General features: G+C 34.7%; 2 protein-coding genes and 1 pseudogene across 2 annotated transcripts; 2 read left to right on the forward strand and 1 right to left on the reverse strand.

Moving 5' to 3' along the window:
* Positions 1–123: 123 nt before the first annotated feature.
* Positions 124–2,080, reverse strand: LOC119996637 (nudix hydrolase 8-like). Its single transcript, XM_038843337.1, has 9 exons — positions 1,985–2,080; positions 1,649–1,893; positions 1,479–1,544; positions 1,110–1,247; positions 937–1,011; positions 786–836; positions 646–680; positions 420–528; positions 124–317 (listed from the first exon to the last, which is right to left on the reverse strand). Exons 1-9 carry the CDS (start codon positions 2,073–2,075, stop codon positions 132–134), a joined length of 996 nt encoding a protein of 331 aa, XP_038699265.1. The 5' UTR covers positions 2,076–2,080; the 3' UTR covers positions 124–131.
* A 1,900-nt stretch (positions 2,081–3,980) lies between these two features.
* On the forward strand, positions 3,981–7,381 carry LOC119996411 (annotated as a pseudogene).
* A 3,517-nt stretch (positions 7,382–10,898) lies between these two features.
* Positions 10,899–15,811, forward strand: LOC119996405 (NAC domain-containing protein 75). Its single transcript, XM_038843025.1, has 7 exons — positions 10,899–11,044; positions 11,416–11,651; positions 11,918–12,095; positions 12,230–12,843; positions 13,599–13,880; positions 14,229–14,321; positions 15,145–15,811. The coding sequence occupies exons 2-7, from the start codon at positions 11,520–11,522 to the stop codon at positions 15,244–15,246; spliced, it is 1,401 nt and encodes a 466-aa protein (XP_038698953.1). The 5' UTR covers positions 10,899–11,044; positions 11,416–11,519; the 3' UTR covers positions 15,247–15,811.
* The last annotated feature ends 2,466 nt before the right edge of the window (positions 15,812–18,277 follow it).

The raw sequence follows: 18,277 nt of genomic DNA on the forward strand, positions 1-18,277 counted from the left end.
TGAAAATAATATTCTTATGGTCGCTTCTATGTCACGAGTTTATATTCATATCGAATATACCAAAGCTATTGAAATACATTTCACATGAGTGAAGCTCTGTGTGTGTATATATATATCTATGGGGGGAGGGATTAAACATTGTTTGTAGAATCATAGTACAAGTAACACATTTTCCCATCAAATTTTGAGACCAGCTGATGAGCAGTGAAGCCATTGTAATGTTCTTGATATGCTGCAATACAAACATCGATGACCCTTTCCGACATTGGATCGTCTTCATAAAATTTTTGTCCAATAAATTCATCCAGAGGCATCCACTGAATTTGAAAAAAAAAAGAAGAAGAAGAAGAAATAAACAAATTAAGATGAATTAATTTTTCAATTAATTTAGAAAAATTGAGTATTTAATTAATGACCACCTTAGCAGCTTGAATTTCCTCCTCATCAATGGTGATCTCAAAAGATAATGGCTTAAGCATGCACACAAAGAGCAAATCCGATTTATCCAGAGCCACCTGATGTACATGCCTATTGAATTGCACCAAAATTGTTTTTTATAATTAATTAAGACAAATTTATAGTCAAAATATTAATTCATTAAAACAAATATTGCATAATTTTTTTTAAAAAAAAATTGACCGTTACCTGAAAGCAACCATTTCCAGGAAAATTGTGTCAACCTGGGTGAAAATAGAGCCAAAATTAAAGCAATCAGTCCACAATTATAATAATAATAGTGCATATACAACAAATTAAGACATATATATATATATACATGGTCTTACACCAGTTTCTTCTTTCACTTCTCTTACGACTCCTGAGAATATATCTTCAGACTGTATACATGAAGCAGAGTAGATTAATTACAGAGAGAAATCAAAGTTGGGATTGTACAAAATAACTGTGTATGGAACACATAATTAATTAATTAATCACCTTGTTAATATATCCAGTAGGCAATTTCCAAACACCAGAGCAACTGCAAGAACATTTTTCTTTCACAACTAGTACCTAAACATTGCCACAATTCCCAAATTCAAATTAGAATATGCATTCGTACTGGGTTTATAAATATGTGTAAATTGAAAAAATAAAAATATAATTGTAACCTCTCTTTTGTCATTGATAACAAATCCTCCCACACCAATTTGATGAGAAGGACTTGCAGGAAGCATGCAAGGCTCAGCAGGAATCCAGCACGTTAGCATCACATATCCGGGTTCCGCATGGTGGTAACGAAAACCCTCCTGAGAGAAACCAAAAACCGTGATCAAATGAAATCCAAATAAGCGAACTAGAGATTCCACATCGGTCTAACAAAACTCAGCCGAGTGAACATGTTTGCTGAATCTAAGTATCAATCCGTGCAGGCCCATGGCCTAGAGCGGACAATATCTTCAATGTGTTTGGACTCATGAAAATAATCATTGACGAAGGTGGACATGAAATTTGGGACAAGGCAGTATTCATTTTATGACCTGAATTGCAATTGGGACAAGATCAGCTTGGTCTTCTAGTATCTTTAGCCATATCCCCTTCTTCCCCTGCATCATATACATACAGTCACATACAACATATTCATGTAGAAATCTTTGTTTCTCCCATTTTGGCCTAGTATTGAATGGCATTGTGTGCATTTGAATCAAACCTTCAACTTCCAGTTGCACAGAGAAGCCTGAAGAGCAGATGCAAAAGCATTAGCACTAGATGGCAAGCTGTTGGTATCAACCACCACCCCATTATACTCATCATCCCATGCATCAAGAAGTTCAATTGCCAGGCTCTGTGATGACACATTTGGAGACACAAACTGCTTCAAATTACCTCCGCTCTGGATCGACAACGATGGCGAAGAAATCAATGTTCTTGACAAAATCAATTTCTTCGGAAACCCTGCAGATATCACACGTTTGGTAATCACCAGTACTGATTAATATTCCAATTGTAAAGAATTCAATGATCTCTTGACATTTACAGTACTCACCCCATGAATTTCTCGGCCCTCTGTAGAGAAGAGGCTGGCAACAAAATCCTCGCGATCGCCCATTACTTGCTACCGTTGGCATCACCACCATTAATGTTGCAACCATTGGCGATGAACTCAGCGGATCGAGCTTTCGCCAGTCTATACATATATACATGGTAAAGGAATTGATGCAAGAACGTCAGCAGAATCAGAGGAGGTGAATATTACAGAGAATAGCATCTTCTGTAGAACAAGTAGGACAAAAGGAAGTTATTTTGTTAACGAAACGAAGGTTCCTTATCCACAATGGGGTATATAGTCTTTTGTTTTATCATTCTTATGCAGATTCAAAACGGTAATCAGTGTTGTTGATGATATTGAAGCAACTACAATGCCCACTAGTACTTGTTATATATATATATATATATGTATGTATATGTATATGTATATGTATGTTCGTTGTCAACAATGTGTTATTCTTTCTTCCCTATTTGCTCTGCAACATTCTTGTGCTGAGTATTAGTGACATGTTGGGTCTTCAATATTCTCTATACTTAGCTCTTCTGCTGGACTATGCAAGTTGCCTAATGTTGAGGAATATATTCTCGGTCATTATCATTATCATTATTATTAAAGGAATAACATCAACTTAATTAGGATTAATTATTATATTTGATACCTTTAGAGTGTGTTTGGGTTGAGGGATTTGGGGGAAGGGAAAGGGATGGAAGAGAATGGAAGGGAAAATACATTTCTCTTTCTCATGTTTGGATAGATAAAAAAAAGAAAGAAAAGAAAAGTAGTTTGATTTACTAGTTTATCCTTATTTTTTATGTTTAAGTGTTATGTCCAAGGGTAAAATAGGTTTTAAACTTATAAGTAACTTAATTAGTAATCTCTCCCCTCCAAATGACTCCATTTTGGGAGGAAAGAATTTTGACAAAAATTTAATGAAATATTCCCTCCAAATCCCCTCAAATCTCTCCCCTCAATTTTTTTATAAACTATCCAAACAAGGGAATTGAAAGGAAACTCTCTTTCCCTTCTCTTCCCTCCCCTCCAAATCCCTCAATCCAAGCACACTCTTAGTATTGTTCATAACATGCCCTTTCCCTTTTATTGCTCCAAATAGGGATATTTATTCATAACGTGCCCTTTCCCTTTTAGCATCAACACGGTTCAATTAGACAATAAAATAGTTTGTTAAATCTTAAGCACTTGTTGGGTGGATAAACAGTTTCCATGCACAAGATTTCTACAATGGACGGAATTGGAGACATGCATAATGTACGCAATCATACCCCACATAATAGATGAAGAGACTGTTTTCTGAAATTGAACTTCTGACCTCTAGATTGCACCCTACAACCCTATCACTGAACAACATACTCGTTTGTAAAGGTAAACAAATCTTGTCAATCTTGTGCATAAGGCTCTCATAGTGGGAGGTCGGGAACACACAAGATGTATGTAGTAACATAGAGCTTATTCCACATAATATGAGATAACATGTTTCTTGAAATTGCAAATGTGACATTGAGAGCTTGATGAGAGAACAAGATATTTGAAAATTAATTGGGATGTGATTAATGTAAAATAAAAACGAAAAATGGTCATATTATTTGATGCACTAATGGGAATCTTGGAATAAACATTGAAGGGTGATGTATTTGTTTATGCAAATTGCATAGACTAAAAATGGGAATGGTATATAATTTCAATGAAATAATCAATACCCAAAAGGCCCTAAAATTATTATATCAATAAAAATCTTTAAATTAATTTTTATATCACCGTAAATTCTCTTCTAAAAAAAATATCACCTTAAATTTCATATCTATAATTTTACTAAAGTAATTTTGTCTTGTATGTTCTCTAATGTTTATTTAATTATTCTTAAATATTCCCACATAATTAAATTAATCAAATGTCGCACGTGCCTAGGTGACCTCGCAAGGTTTTTCCTAACCCACATTGGACGGCCACCGGCCCACCACTCTAAAGTCTAAAACTCCCGAAAATACCCACCCAATACGCCGGTGATTAATGGAGTAACCCTCTTCAGCAAGTCTCCCACGCAACAGCCGCTAAAGCTCGAGACAGTGAATCCTCTACGGTTTTACAGCGACCATCAGCCACCATGTACAGAACCTCTGCTTCTCGCATTCAGGCTCTCAAGGTTAGTATCGTCCCCGTCTCCTTCTCAGGTGATCTTAACTTCGTTCCCTACACATTGGATCTCGTTGCCAAATATCTGATATACTTGTTTGAATAGAAATTTTTTGTCTGTTAAATCATTGGTAACGCATTCTATTAGTCGTTGGATCTGATCATAGTTCAGTTGCAGAAAAAAGTTATGTTTGTTGGATATGCTTGGTTTTGGTTTGTTGCCTGCAACATATGAGAAAATTTTATGATAATTGTGATGGAATGTGGCGCTTATATCGCAAAGATAGTGATGTACTTCAATGGTCGTAATAGAAACTGATTGAGTTAATTCTTTTTGTTTGCGTCTTGCTAGAAAAGATAAATATGGATTCCTAGTGTTCACATGTTTCCTTAAAACTGGATTGTAAATGAATTTTGATATTTTTTGCCTTTTTGGAATGTGAAGTTTTGTATTTAACTTTGAAATTGTTTCTAGGGTTTTTGTATTTGGAATTTTGTTTCAGCTAGACTGATGCATTGAGCAACCAAATATTCATTCGGGTAACATATTTGAAAGTTGAAACTAGTGCTTATACGAGGTGTCTTCACGATGTTCCCTTGACATCGTGTGGTTAGCTGAGTTTTGCTTCTTCTTTTTAAAATTTATAAATGTATCTGGATTCTGGAATTTTGGTATTATATGGAAATGCAATATTTCTGAAATAAAACTGGTTTTGGGCCGCATGTGGAACAGAGCAACTGCAAGATTTATAAGTTCAAGTGCCATTGCTGTGAACTGTGAAGTGATCTTCTTTTTGTGGTTTCTTTACCCGGCTTAGTGGGGCATCTAAATTTCCCTCTTGCAGGTGTTGACCCCGTCTGTGTTGCCGGATTATATTGAACCAAGCAAAACCAAAGTCACAACTCTTCCAAATGGTGTCAAAATTGTCTCAGAAACTTCAGTGGTATGTGTGTATTGTTTATGGAATCAAGGAAGTAATGGAAGGGTTAAAGTTTCAAACTATTGAGAAGTTATTTTGATTGTGTTGCCCATCAGAATCCCGTAGCATCAGTTGGGTTATATGTCGACTGTGGTTCATTCTATGTATCACCTGACACTTTTGGGGCTAGAGCCTAGACATCTCCTGGAGCGCATGGCCTTCAATAGCACAAGAAATCGAAGCCACCTCCTGTTGCGCATGAAGTAGAGGCAATTGGTGCACACGTATCTGCCTCAGCATCAAGCAGGCAGTTGGGATACACTTATGATTCTCTGAAGACTTATGTACCTGAAATGGTAGAGGTGCTGGTTGATTCTGTTATAAACCTTGCTTTCTTGGTTTGGAGGTCAATGAACAGGTATCTTTCCATGATTTTTCCATGCATCTGCTAATGTTCTCTTGCAATAGAACTTTGGTTATACAGAAATGACACTCTATTTGTGCAGCTTCAAAAGATGAAAAATGAAATCAGTGAAGCTTCCAACAATCCACCCAGCTTGCTTTTTGTAGGCAATTCACTCTGCTGGGTGTTGTGGTGCATTGACGTGAGGTATGATCTGAGTCCTGACTCTTTCTCTGGTGCCATAAGGGCTACAGATCATGATGTTTCCATATTTCCATTGGCTAAGCCCTTGATAAATATTTTTTTTCTCCAAAGCATAATCTGGATCTTCTTTTGTGCGTCGTTAGGTACTAGGTAGTCTCTTATTCATGAACTCATGATAAACAAGTTACATGGAGACCAAATAATCAAATCTTGCCCTTTTTCTTGCTTCTTTGGTCATGGAAAGTGAGATTTCTTGAAGCCGTTGACAGTGATGTTATGGAAACTCCATATTTGGATACTTTATCTTCTATATTGGTCTTCCCATGTCTTCGATGCTTATTACTTAACTGGGAATGGGATCCACCTTGTTTGTGTGGCATGTTCACCTGCGACGTTTGTCATGCCCTACCTATTCCATTGTTCACTGCCTTTTATTTTTGTATGTCGATTCTAAGTTTGTTGTTATAGTGCTAATGTCATTGGAGTTTCTGCGAGCTGCTGATTGGTGCAAAACAGTGTTTAAACCTCAACTGGGGCTATGGCCTGAAAAAAGGCTTACGGGTCGGCCGTTGGATAGTTGAGATCAATGCAGGAAGATTGGGAGAAAGAAGGGCAGATATCTGTATAGACACATAATAAAATCAGTTTTAGATCTCGTCATGATTCCAACGACTCTCTCCACTAAACATCCTCAATATCTCCACTACTCCTCATCTTTTTCTTTCTAATACCTTCTGCTTCAGTAACTGCTCACTCGTGTAGATGCTTCAATCTCAACATCGTCATGCTTTCCACTCAAGTTCGCTCCATTCACCAAAAAATTTAGTTGTGATTCTCTACTGTCTGTTGTACTGTTGTGGATCTGATGGCACTCAAGTGTGGATCATGGTCTCTGAGTTCAGGCTCTCGGAGATGCAAGAAGACATATGACTTTTAGGGATTCAACTTCAATCTTTTCTGATTGACGATGGGGACATGACTTGGGACTCAACTTAGGGTTTCAGAGTTCAAACCTTTATTTGGGGGCGAGTAAGAAGAGAGCTGGTTTTAGTTTTAGGTTTTGACATTTTAAGTTTTAAGTTGTAAGTTCGTTTCTTCATTGAAAATTGGAAAAAAAAAGTTTTGCCTAAGATCTATGGCCAGTTGATTAAAACCCAGCTAGGTCATTCGGGTTGTCACAGACCAGCGTTTTAGAAGGCCCGAAATGGTTTAACCTTAATTGCGGTTTACAGTCCTACCGGCCAGTTTAGATTTTAAAAATCCGGTGCAAAAACTTGATTTTCATGTTTTTTTTTATTAATGTGAGAAGTACATTTTTTCAGTTATGAGATTTTCTAAATTAGCAACCTATGCTTTGAAATGGAAAGCTCCTGTAATGTTTGTAATATCTCAAGTCAGTATAATGTGGTATATTTTGTGTTTATTTATGCAAATGTTTTCTATATCAGGAAACCAATTGAGCATTTTCTTGAGACCGTGGATAAGGTTTCAGTGGAGAATATCGCTTCAATAGCCTGAAAACTACTCACCTCCCCTCTCACTATGGCAACTTATGGAGATGGTATTTGTAAGAATACTCTGTTATTGATGGTACTTTCTCTGATGATATTCATTTTGTTTTTGTGTGGTCTGCAGTTATTAACATTCCAACCTATGATACTGTAAGCAGCAAGTTGCGAGTCAAAATGAAATCTATTTTTGGTTCTGATTGGATGACAAGCAACCGATACTGTTGTGCATCTGCAAACCTTGAAGCTATTGTTTTTTTTTTTTTTTTGATAAACAACCTTGAAGCTCTTGTATTCCAATTTCAGTTGAAAATAAGAAGTGACTTGGATTGGATGGTCCCTTATTATCAATCCTTTCTGCCAACTTCTCATCAAGGATTTGCAGCAGTTGTGGAAATTTTATTCATTGGATTTCTTGTCTCATCAAGGAAGTCTGCGACTATGAATGTCTTTTTTTTTTAAAAAAAAAGAAAAGAATATACATGTGCTCTATACATGTATATACCATGCATGTCTCTAAATTGTCGAGACAATCAGGGGTATATCATGAATATATATTAGTGCCCAGAATATTATTATTCATTATATTCAAGATTTATTTATTATTTTATAGAATATTGTCAAATCAACTTTTTGTAATGCAATGCTTCTTCCTACAATGGAATATATGCTTGTGTTTGCACAACTTGGACCAATTTATTATCATATGAAAGCTTGATTGAAGCAAATAATTTATTTGGAGGAATTGTGCAGATATTCTCATACACAAAATTGTACAAGTGTCTTTCTTTTTCTTTACTTGCAGATGCCCCCAAGAAAGTTTTTGGAATATTTCAGGTTCCGTGTAGAATTTCCATCATTGTTGTTATATCCACTTCTCTAGCTTATCACCAGAATTCAAATAAGGGTTAATGGTCCATGCAGTAGAATTGTGGAAGTGACTAATTTTTTTTTCTTTCCAATTTTAATGACATGCGTCCAGTCTGTTTAGTAGAACTGTAGAAGTAACTATAATTTTCCTACAGTTTTAATGACGTGTCCAATCTGTTTAATAGTGTAGGGTTGATAAATATAAAAAAAAGTTTTTAGATATGATGTTTAAATTGGTCAAAAGTCAAACTTTGTTGGATAATCTGATTATATAATTCCTTCGGACAAAAAGATCGAGAAACCTAATCAAAGGTTGTTCACAAGCTTAATGATTTGTCTTCTCCATTAATCATGTCCTTCCATTTCACATAGGTTGGTTTTATGATCCCCACTTCAAAAAGTAATCATGGCCGTCTATTTTGGTTATGTGATCAATTACATCTTGACTGTTGAAAAGAATGTTATAAACGTGAAGTCTAAACCATCATCTGATCTAGAAACTTTGGGGACATAAGATCTTTCTATTGAGCCCACTTAATTGTGGGCCGCCTGTGCCTAGCTACATAGCCTTTTTCATTGGGAAAATTCTGAGCCGGTACCACTTGTGAAACTTTTGAACACTTAGTTCCAGTCCAAAAAACATTGGTCGACCAATGTTACTGTTTCAAAATAGTAACATTTGTCAGCTAATGTTACTATTTGAAAAAAAAAACTTTAAATCTAGTCGATCCAGACAGCGGTTCGTCATACCACCATCATCGTTGAACTCCCCTCATTGAAGCACACAATGCCCAATCATATACGATTGGAAAAAAGCATCGGATATGTCTATTTTAAAACAGTAACATTGGTCGTCGAATGTTACTATTTTAAAACGGTAACATTGGTCGGCTAATGTTACTGTTTTGAAAAAACTTCAAATCCAACTTATTCCGGTAACGGTTCGCCACACCACCACCATTGTTGGACTCCCTTCATTGAGACGTACAATGCTCAGCCATATCTGTACCAAAACAACCATCAAAAAAAAAGATGAGAGAGAGAGAGAAAGAGAAAGATGTAGTAATAAGAGAAGAGAGAGATGCACTAGGGGAGAGAGAAAGGGAGATGTAGTAGGAGAGAGAAAGATGCAATGATGAGAGAGATGCAATAGAGAGAGAAGAGTAGTGAGATGTAGCATAAGGAGACAGTAACAAGAGAGATAAATCATATTAGATCTAAATCTCTTTGAAAAAATGACAAAAAAGGAATTAGATCAAATTTAAATGATTTAAATAATTATAAAAAATAAAAATGGACTTATGAGGGATAAAGTTTTTTGAAGTGGATTTAGATGTCCAAAGTTTTGAAAGTGGTATTAATCATAGTTTTTAACCGATGTCAAACCGTGGGTTAACCCGAAAAACTCGTGACCCGACGACTTATAAGAAAACCTGCATGTGTTGTAAAATGACTTAAAAACAAAGAATATTTTATTTTTGTTAATGAATTTGTGAGGCCAAATATGTAATTTACCTTCAATGGACACAAATATATTTTACTTGTGTCAATGAATTTAGATTTTGTGTTTGGTTTATGAATTGTTTATTTGATTTGTTTATTGCTATAGAATTTAATAAATTTTTATAGAAAAATTAAGGCTGAATTGTACAAGTATACTCCTTTAACTTGCTATATAGTATATAGTATATAGTATATAGTTATATAGTATATAACTATTAAACTATAAATATTTATTATTTATTATTTATTAAAAACTCGCGGTTCAACCTCCTTCATAACGGTTGAACCTCGAAACCCTTAACGGTTCGATACACAGGTCTAGTTTAAAAACTATGATATTAATATGTCATTTTCCATTTTTCATTTGCACAAACATATTGTGTATGAGTGCTTAACACTTCAAACTCTCTCTTTTAATATATATAACAAAAAGACCAAAAGGAAGGAGAACCAAAAATAGTGCATCCAAAATAGGATTATTGCTGCCTTCAAAAAAAATAAGGATTATTGCTGTTTTGTTGTATATATACATACACACAGATAAGCTTGTTTATACATACATACATACATACATATATATATATATATTTTTTTTTTCTGGATATATATATATATATATATATATATGTCTGTGTGTGTTGTGCTTCTGCTTGAAGTTTCCTATGATTTTTTATATGATTTTGTCTGTCCTTCTAATGAGAAGAGGTGTGTGTGGTGGTCCATCAAGTGCACTGCTCATTTGCCTTGCTTATCAAGGGACCTCTTCTATCTCTTTCTCTCTCATCATTTTCTCTCTCTTCAAAACATTCATGGCAAAAAGAATCATGGTAAGCACTCCTCTTCAAACCCATGAGTTTTTCAATTTCTTTTGTATTTCAATTTTCTACCAAGCACCCTCTTTTTCTTCTAAAATCCCTTTTTTCTTAACTTATGTTTGCATTACTATATACATACATATATATATATATATAGAGAGAGAGAGAGAAGGACTATACATATAATAAATTAAATTAAATACTTAAGACATATATTTGTACTGGGTTAGTACTGTAGATTGGGTTTAGTGTGGCTTTTGCAACAGCTGTGAAGGCCGTTTCATTATGTGTGCGCCTTTTGCTTTACTAGTCAATACTCTCTCAAAGGGAGGAGAGACACCCTTGTGTGCTTTAGTGAAAGAAAAAAGAAAAACATATATATAACCAACTGGATATTTTTTTCTTTCTTTAATTTATTTGTGTGCTTTCTCTCTCATCATTTTTCTCACACACACAAACGTACATAAACCCCCTACATATACAATACATGTATATATATACATATACATATATGGCGGTGGTGCTTAAATCAACAAAGGCTTAAAGGGAGCTTCACAGAGAGAGAGAGAGAGAGAAACCTTTATCTTTTTTTGTTGTTGTTGGCTTGAGTACTGGCTGGTGGCTTGCTTCAGTTAAAGTAAGAGACCACAGAGAGGGATTTCTGGTGGTTTTCATGGTTAAAGGAGGTTTTATATTCTCAATCCACTCCTTTGACAGTTTCCCTCTTCTTCTTCTTTTTTCTCCTTCTCTTCTCTCTTTGCTTTCTATTCAATTCCCTCACAAGCCTCTCTCTCTAGGGATCCTCTTATATCTTCATTTTTTCTCTTCTGGGTCTAATTTTTTAGTTTTTTTTTTCATATCTACTTATATATATATATATATATATATTTTGTTATGTAAAGCAATATTTTCAAGCATAGTATTGATTTTTTTTTTGGTCTTCATGTGATAACTATCAAAACCACACACAAAAGCATATGTGGAGTGTATTTTTTGAGATAGGCATAAATCCCCAGATCTTGAATTTGATGATTAATATTTTTGCTGCATAAAACAGCTGCTGCTTACTGGGATATGAGTAGTCATAGAGTTGATAGCTACATACAAGATTTCAAGAGTTTGAGATCAAGAAGATCATCATAGCGGGCGCGGAAACAAGCGATGAATAAGAGTAGTAATAATATAGGAAGGTCAATCAGCAGCTCTGATCTTATTGATGCAAAGCTTGAAGAGCATCAGATATGTGGATCCAAGCAGTGTCCAGGTTGTGGTCACAAACTTGAAGGCAAGCCGGTACGAATTAATTATCTCTTCTCATTTAATTACTTTTTTCCTTTGGCTTCTAACAAGAAATTACCCTAAAGAATCCAAACAAAAGGAGTACTTGTTATTCTTCTTGTTTTGTTTTCATGAGTCATTAATTTTTTAACCTTTTTTTCTTCTTAAACCCAATTCAAATTAAATCAAAATACTTTCTCTCTTTTTTATTTTAAACTATTATTTTTTTGGTTTCAATTCAAGTCCAATTAATAATTAGAATTGTGTTTTGTGATTTGCAGGACTGGTTAGGACTACCAGCCGGAGTCAAATTTGATCCAACAGACCAAGAATTGATTGAACATTTAGAAGCAAAAGTAGAAGGCAAAGACACCAAATCACATCCTTTGATAGATGAATTCATTCCTACTATTGAAGGTGAAGATGGGATTTGTTACACCCATCCAGAGAAACTTCCAGGTCATCGATCATCATATAAATTTTCATTATATATATATATATACACATACATATATGTCTATACTCTATATAGTACTGTCAAGTTGGTTGCACCTAAGTCAACCTAACTTTGATTTTTGATTTCTTCTAATTAGGAGTGACAAGAGATGGGCTGAGCAGGCACTTCTTCCACAGACCATCCAAAGCATACACAACTGGAACAAGAAAGAGAAGAAAAATCCAAACAGAATGTGACTTACAAGGTGGAGAGACAAGATGGCATAAAACAGGCAAAACAAGGCCAGTCATGCTCAATGGGAAACAAAAAGGGTGCAAGAAAATCTTGGTACTCTACACAAACTTTGGTAAGAATCGAAAACCCGAAAAGACGAACTGGGTGATGCACCAATACCATCTAGGGAAACATGAGGAAGAGAAGGAAGGTGAGCTTGTGGTGTCCAAAATATTCTATCAGACTCAACCAAGGCAATGTAATTGGACTACTGCTGCTGTTGATAGGAGTACTACTACCGCTACTACTGGTGAAGGAAGTAGTACTGATCATCAACCTAATAGTACTAGTAGAAGAGATAGTGGTAGTGGTAGCTCATCTTCTAAAGAGATTAATGTCTCACTTAGAGATCATGAAATATCTGCAACTGGTGCTGCTGCTGCAATATCAAGTTTTGGTTCTGCCTTGGATCATTTGTCACAGTTGAAAGCTCATGACCATTTCAGCTTTCTCCCATTCAGGAAAAACTTCGATGAGGTAATTATGTGTGTGTGTATATATATATATTAAAAATTTTGTTTTCAAGAATAAATAACATAGAATAGATCAAATTATATTTCAAGAAATTTGCTTTTGAGAAATTGCTTTGAAGATATCATTGACATGAAAATTACCTCCCCATTATTTTTGATTTTGGCCTTCAATTTTCTATCTTTGAATTACTACAGTTTTTTTAAAAAAAATTATAAATTGTCAAAAAATTTATTTAATTTCTTGATTTTAAGAGTTCGAAACAGTTGTTAATGTCCATTCTACATTCACCTTCTTCATCCAAACAGTATTTGATCATTAGCGGAAAATCTTGTTTAATTTTGGGCTTAAAAGTTAATGGGTAGGAAGTTCTAACATCAATTTTTGGGTCATATATATATTTATAGAAAAGAAAAAAAAAAGAGACTAAAGGAGGAGAGAATTCAAAAAGGTTGTGGCTGGCTAGGGTTACTTTTGAAATATCCATTGCTTGCAAATCCAGCATGAAAAAAACTCACTCTAAGGACCTAACTTGATTATCTCTTGTCAGCTAACTAATCTAAAAACCTCATTTCTTACACCATCTAGAGTGTTAATTATTCAACGCTTAACACTGATAGAGAGTGATCAATACAAGTAAAATAAAGAAAGAAAGTATAATAAATTAAGCATGTTGAGAATGGACTATATATCTATCTATCTATATGTATATATATATATATGAAACTGGGTTCATGAGGAGAGTGTGTCAACTTTTGCAGGTGGGGAATATAGGAGATGCTTCAACAGCAAGGGATCAACCCACTTCGGTGCCTGTCACGTGCGCCGTCGAGTTTGGGGAGAATCAACAGAGGCAACTTCATCATCATCATCAACAACAACAACATCATCAGAATATGGCAACTGCTGCCTTTCACATAAGCAGGCCTTCACATCCCATCTCCACCACTGTCTCTCCTCCTCCACTGCATCACACTTCCATAATTCTCAATGAAGACCCTTACCATATCTCCAGGTTCATGCTTCCAAATGATCATTTCCAGGTATTAATTTTTTTAACGACCAAACATTTCTAGTCAAATCACAAAAAAAATCTTAACTGAATTGTCTACAAACAATAAAATTTAGATAGCATGTGCATGCATGCACTTTTGTCTTTACTCCTAATTATAGCATGAATGAAGAAAGTGCTGGTGAGCATTCATTTTATAGGAAGAGTAGTCAGCACCGACGCTTATATCTCTTAGGTTGACCATGTGAATCCAGTGATGAGTCAGAATGCTTAACATTAATTTTCTTTTACAGTTTTCTTTTTCTTTTCTCTAAAAGCATATGTATGATGATTTTGAATTTTAACATGTTTTGGTGTTTTGAATGCATGATTAATGCAGCAACAGCAACAACATCATCATAAACTAGTAGGAAGGTCTGCGTCAGGTTTGGAGGAGCTCATCATGGGTTGCACTTCAACAGACATCAAAGAAGTGAGTTTTATATATATATATATATATATATATATATATATATATATATATATATCTGTAATTATGTATAAAGTATTTCTTGACCTGAAATCCAGGAGCAAAGACAAGGAAAGACTAAAGTGGGTTAACTCAATTTCTTTATTAAAATTAATTTAAATTAAAGAGCAAACCCAGGTTGATATAGGGTTGCCTTTTCCTTTTTCTCTTTATATTCTCCTTCTTTACTGGATGCCATTCTTTTCCATATCCATGTTAAGGGGAGTTTAATTTGTTGAAATGTGAAAACGTACCCTTCATGCATATATATATATAGACACACACACACATATAGACCAGTATAGTAGAGTGTACTTTTGGTACCACAATGGGAAAGTGTGAACAAACAAAAAATAAAGAATAATAAAAAGATATGATAAATTACAAAACCTTCTTAATTATATATATAAGTTATGCATGCGAAACCCGAAGCTTTCAATATTGGTGGTACTTGAATTTTCGCTCTCTCTTTAAAGACACAAAGGTATTTTCTTTTTGTTTTGTTTTTGATAAGCTAGTATATATGTGTGTTTAAAAAATGATAAAGATCTCAGCCGTCGGTATCCTAATTATTTCAGTTGTTGAGTTAGACATACACAATTTAGGATAATTGTGATATCAACTATTGTGATCCCTCTTATGTGGATATAGAAATATGAATTTGTCTAAGCATGTGGTATATATGCTTGAATATTGTCAAGCCATGTAATAAATTGGACTTTATATTCAAAACCCTAGCTAATAACTATAGCTAATGAGATTTATATATATATATATTCACATGCAGGAATCATCAATCAATCCAGCAAACGCACAACAAGAGGCAGAATGGTTGAAGTACTCGTCCTTCTGGCCTGTTGATCCTGACAACCAAGATCATCATGGGTAGCACCAACAAAACCCTACAAAACATCATCATCATCATCATTGCCATCATTTTTCTAGTACAAACCCACAAGAGTTTGTTCTCTCTCATCTTTTCCTTTCTTTTCTCTCCTTGTCTCTCAACTGAAATTAACTGCATAAACAGTCCATGTTGGAAAGAAAGAAAAAGAAAGCCAGGAAAGGAAAAGAAGAAAGAAAAAGAAAGCCAAGAAAGGCTGCTTCTCTATCTCTTTCTCTCGACTGACAAAATTTATGGCCAGAGGAGGAACCAAACAAAGCAAATCCTCCCTCTTTCTCTCTTTCTGTGCATGAAAATCATCAATGGTATCATTACACTATCATCTTCCATGTCTCTATATATTATTTTATTTTTGTGTTTTTTTATACTTCCTTTTGCAAAGGAAACACCACAGAGTTAATTTGTGCAAATTAATTAATGCAAAGAGGAACTTTGTTGATTGTAATATTAATTGTGCCCTAATTATTCCCTTTTCAGTAAAATATACTGTACAAGGAAGGAAATTTGTATGATATCCCCCCTCTATAAATGAAGAAATTGTTTATTCTCATTTGGTTCTTCACTTTTTTCCGTTACTTACTCTATTGATTGTTTGGGAAGAAACGTACATGAGAGTGAAATATTTGTGGATTTTTCTTGCTATTAATTCTACTTAATTAAGGCTTATTAAAGTATACAAGTAATTTAGGGTTATTAAATAAAAATGACAGTCGCTGCAATCTCAAGAAGAAGTGCTAGCAACTACTTAATATTGTTGTTACAATATATCTTAAAAAAAATTCCAAGAAATTGACAATGAAAAGATTAGTGTGTTTATTACTATGAATGATACATGACAAAATTATTTGATGGGTTGGTGTCGTCTACGTAAGCTGCCGATAGAATGAGAGGCAATTATTTGAGCATGACTTATTTGTCGGCATTTGCATTCTAAAAAGGAAATTTCCTTTGAAGAGAATTTTTTGTTTATTGTGTGCGCCCGCCACCCCATTACTTCCTCTGTGTGTGTGTGTGTGTATATATATAGGGAATGACATTTGGGTTTTGGTACATATATGATGATAAAATATATCTTTCATCGAGCGGTTATTAATACTCCACTAATTGAGGGTATAAGCCCAATAACAAGGTGATAGAAATTAATTACTGGAGTAGTAGAGAATACTCTACTCATACGGATCTCTCTTTGTTGTGTTGTTTGTGAGTTGGTAGGGAAACTTCTTTATCGCTTTATTATTGGTATTCCAGATTCGAGCTGTTTCTGCACTATATGTTATATAACCAATAGAGTAGTAACTAGTTAGCTTTTATATTTCCTAGAGAGAGAGAGAGGGAGGGGGTGTAACACTAACGTGCATGGCATCTTTTGATATATTCTGGTTACATGGGACATTCATGTAATAAAGTAGTAAATGAAACATATATGTAAGGCTAAAGAGGCAACTTCATCGTAGTTTCTGAAGAGGAATAAAGTTGGCAACTAAGGGAGTTAGCAGACAAGAATAACCTTTTACTTCTTGAAATGACAGTTTTATCACTTAATTATTCCTCTTCTTTTCTTTTCTTTTTCTCTCTCTTTATCCTTTATAACTTGTCATTTATCCTTGCCTTGTATAATGGTGACTAGCTAGCTGTATTACTTATGAAAACCTTGGACCTTCATTAAATTAATTATTATGGCATGGCATATTCTGTGTTATATATTGGCATTGTTTCTAAATATAAGATATGATATCCATTGATAATATGTAAAGGGGAATTGGGTTAATTCACGAGGTTCTAGAGAATATGAAAAAGCTTTTGTGGAGATGCTTGTTGCTAGTATTTTTACTAAAATAACAAAAAGGAAGTAGGAACAAAGATCCTATTAGGAGAAGGGTGTGCCCATGCATGGGTGTGTGGGGAAGGAGAAGTGTCTCTTTCCACATGCATTGGATATTAAAAAAATAATAATAATTCAGGGGAATAATGCAATGCAAAAATGCAAAGGACATGTCTTGTTCAACCTATAAAGGTGATATTCAATTCTTCCACTTTATAAGAAGATTTTGGATGCTTTTAAAAGGGAGTGTATATATATATATATATATATATATATGATATATTAGCATTGTTTAGGGTTTATGGGTGTGTATAGATTTGGTCCAATAAAGTAGTTGCAACAAGAATTTGTTATGGTGCATTTAGGAATATAACAACATGGCCTATCCCCAACTTTTTGGGATTCTTCACCATAGACCCCTCCCCCTCTCTCTCAACACTTGAATTCTGTTTCTAATTAAGATCCAAACTCCAAGCCCATTAAAGGCCCAATTTCTGCCTTGGACCCCTTCAAAAGCCCATTTAGTTTAACCCAAACGGGCCCAGACCCATCAAGAACAATAATCAGATACTATCTAATGAGAGCAAATCTATTGAATTGTAACTACTTACTTTCCATGAAATCATGAATGCCACATATTTTGGCTTGTTATGGACTTTACATTACTAACAAGGGTAGGTGGTGCACACACTTTTATGGATTATAGCTGCCATCCAATAGGCAATGGGGGACCTTAAAAGTAGAATAAGCATGCTGTAATTGGTTCATTTTTTCTTCACATTGCTAATCATGAACAAGTACAACCCTCTATGTATTGTACCCAATCATTCACATGACCAATAATGAAACTGTACAAGCTAAACCCATTATAGATCCGCACTGGCTTGCATTTATTTGGTCATTTTGGTCTTATAAGTCATGTGTGAAGGTTGCATGTTGTTATCTGAACCCCACCATTGTCTGTTCTTCATTCCTTTGACACATGCTCCATCTGATCTCATGCTGTGATGCTTAGAGAGTGAGCGGAGACGAGTATATAAATCTATCCGATCTCATGCATTGCATTGCACGGGTTAACGACTAAGCCAATAACCCGTCAATCGAGGTGGTTAACATATATATTCGAATTGGATGGTACCCAAATTCGAAACCACTCCCGATTACCTACCAAAAAAAGACTAGTTAACTATAAAG

Source organism: Tripterygium wilfordii, chromosome 4 (genome assembly GCF_013401445.1).
Source record: "Tripterygium wilfordii isolate XIE 37 chromosome 4, ASM1340144v1, whole genome shotgun sequence".
NCBI lineage: Eukaryota > Viridiplantae > Streptophyta > Magnoliopsida > Celastrales > Celastraceae > Tripterygium > Tripterygium wilfordii.

Coding starts and splice junctions, on each gene's coding strand:
- LOC119996405 (XM_038843025.1), top strand. CDS start 11,520: ATGAATAAGAGTAGTAATAATATAGGAAGGTCAATCAGCAGCTCTGAT. Junction 13,881..14,228: donor TTCCAAATGATCATTTCCAG/GTATTAATTTTT, acceptor TGATTAATGCAG/CAACAGCAACAACATCATCA. Junction 14,322..15,144: donor CTTCAACAGACATCAAAGAA/GTGAGTTTTATA, acceptor ATTCACATGCAG/GAATCATCAATCAATCCAGC.
- LOC119996637 (XM_038843337.1), bottom strand. CDS start 2,075: ATGGTGGTGATGCCAACGGTAGCAAGTAATGGGCGATCGCGAGGATTT. Junction 1,012..1,109: donor TTATCAATGACAAAAGAGAG/GTTACAATTATA, acceptor GGCAATGTTTAG/GTACTAGTTGTGAAAGAAAA. Junction 318..419: donor AGGAAATTCAAGCTGCTAAG/GTGGTCATTAAT, acceptor TTTCAAATTCAG/TGGATGCCTCTGGATGAATT.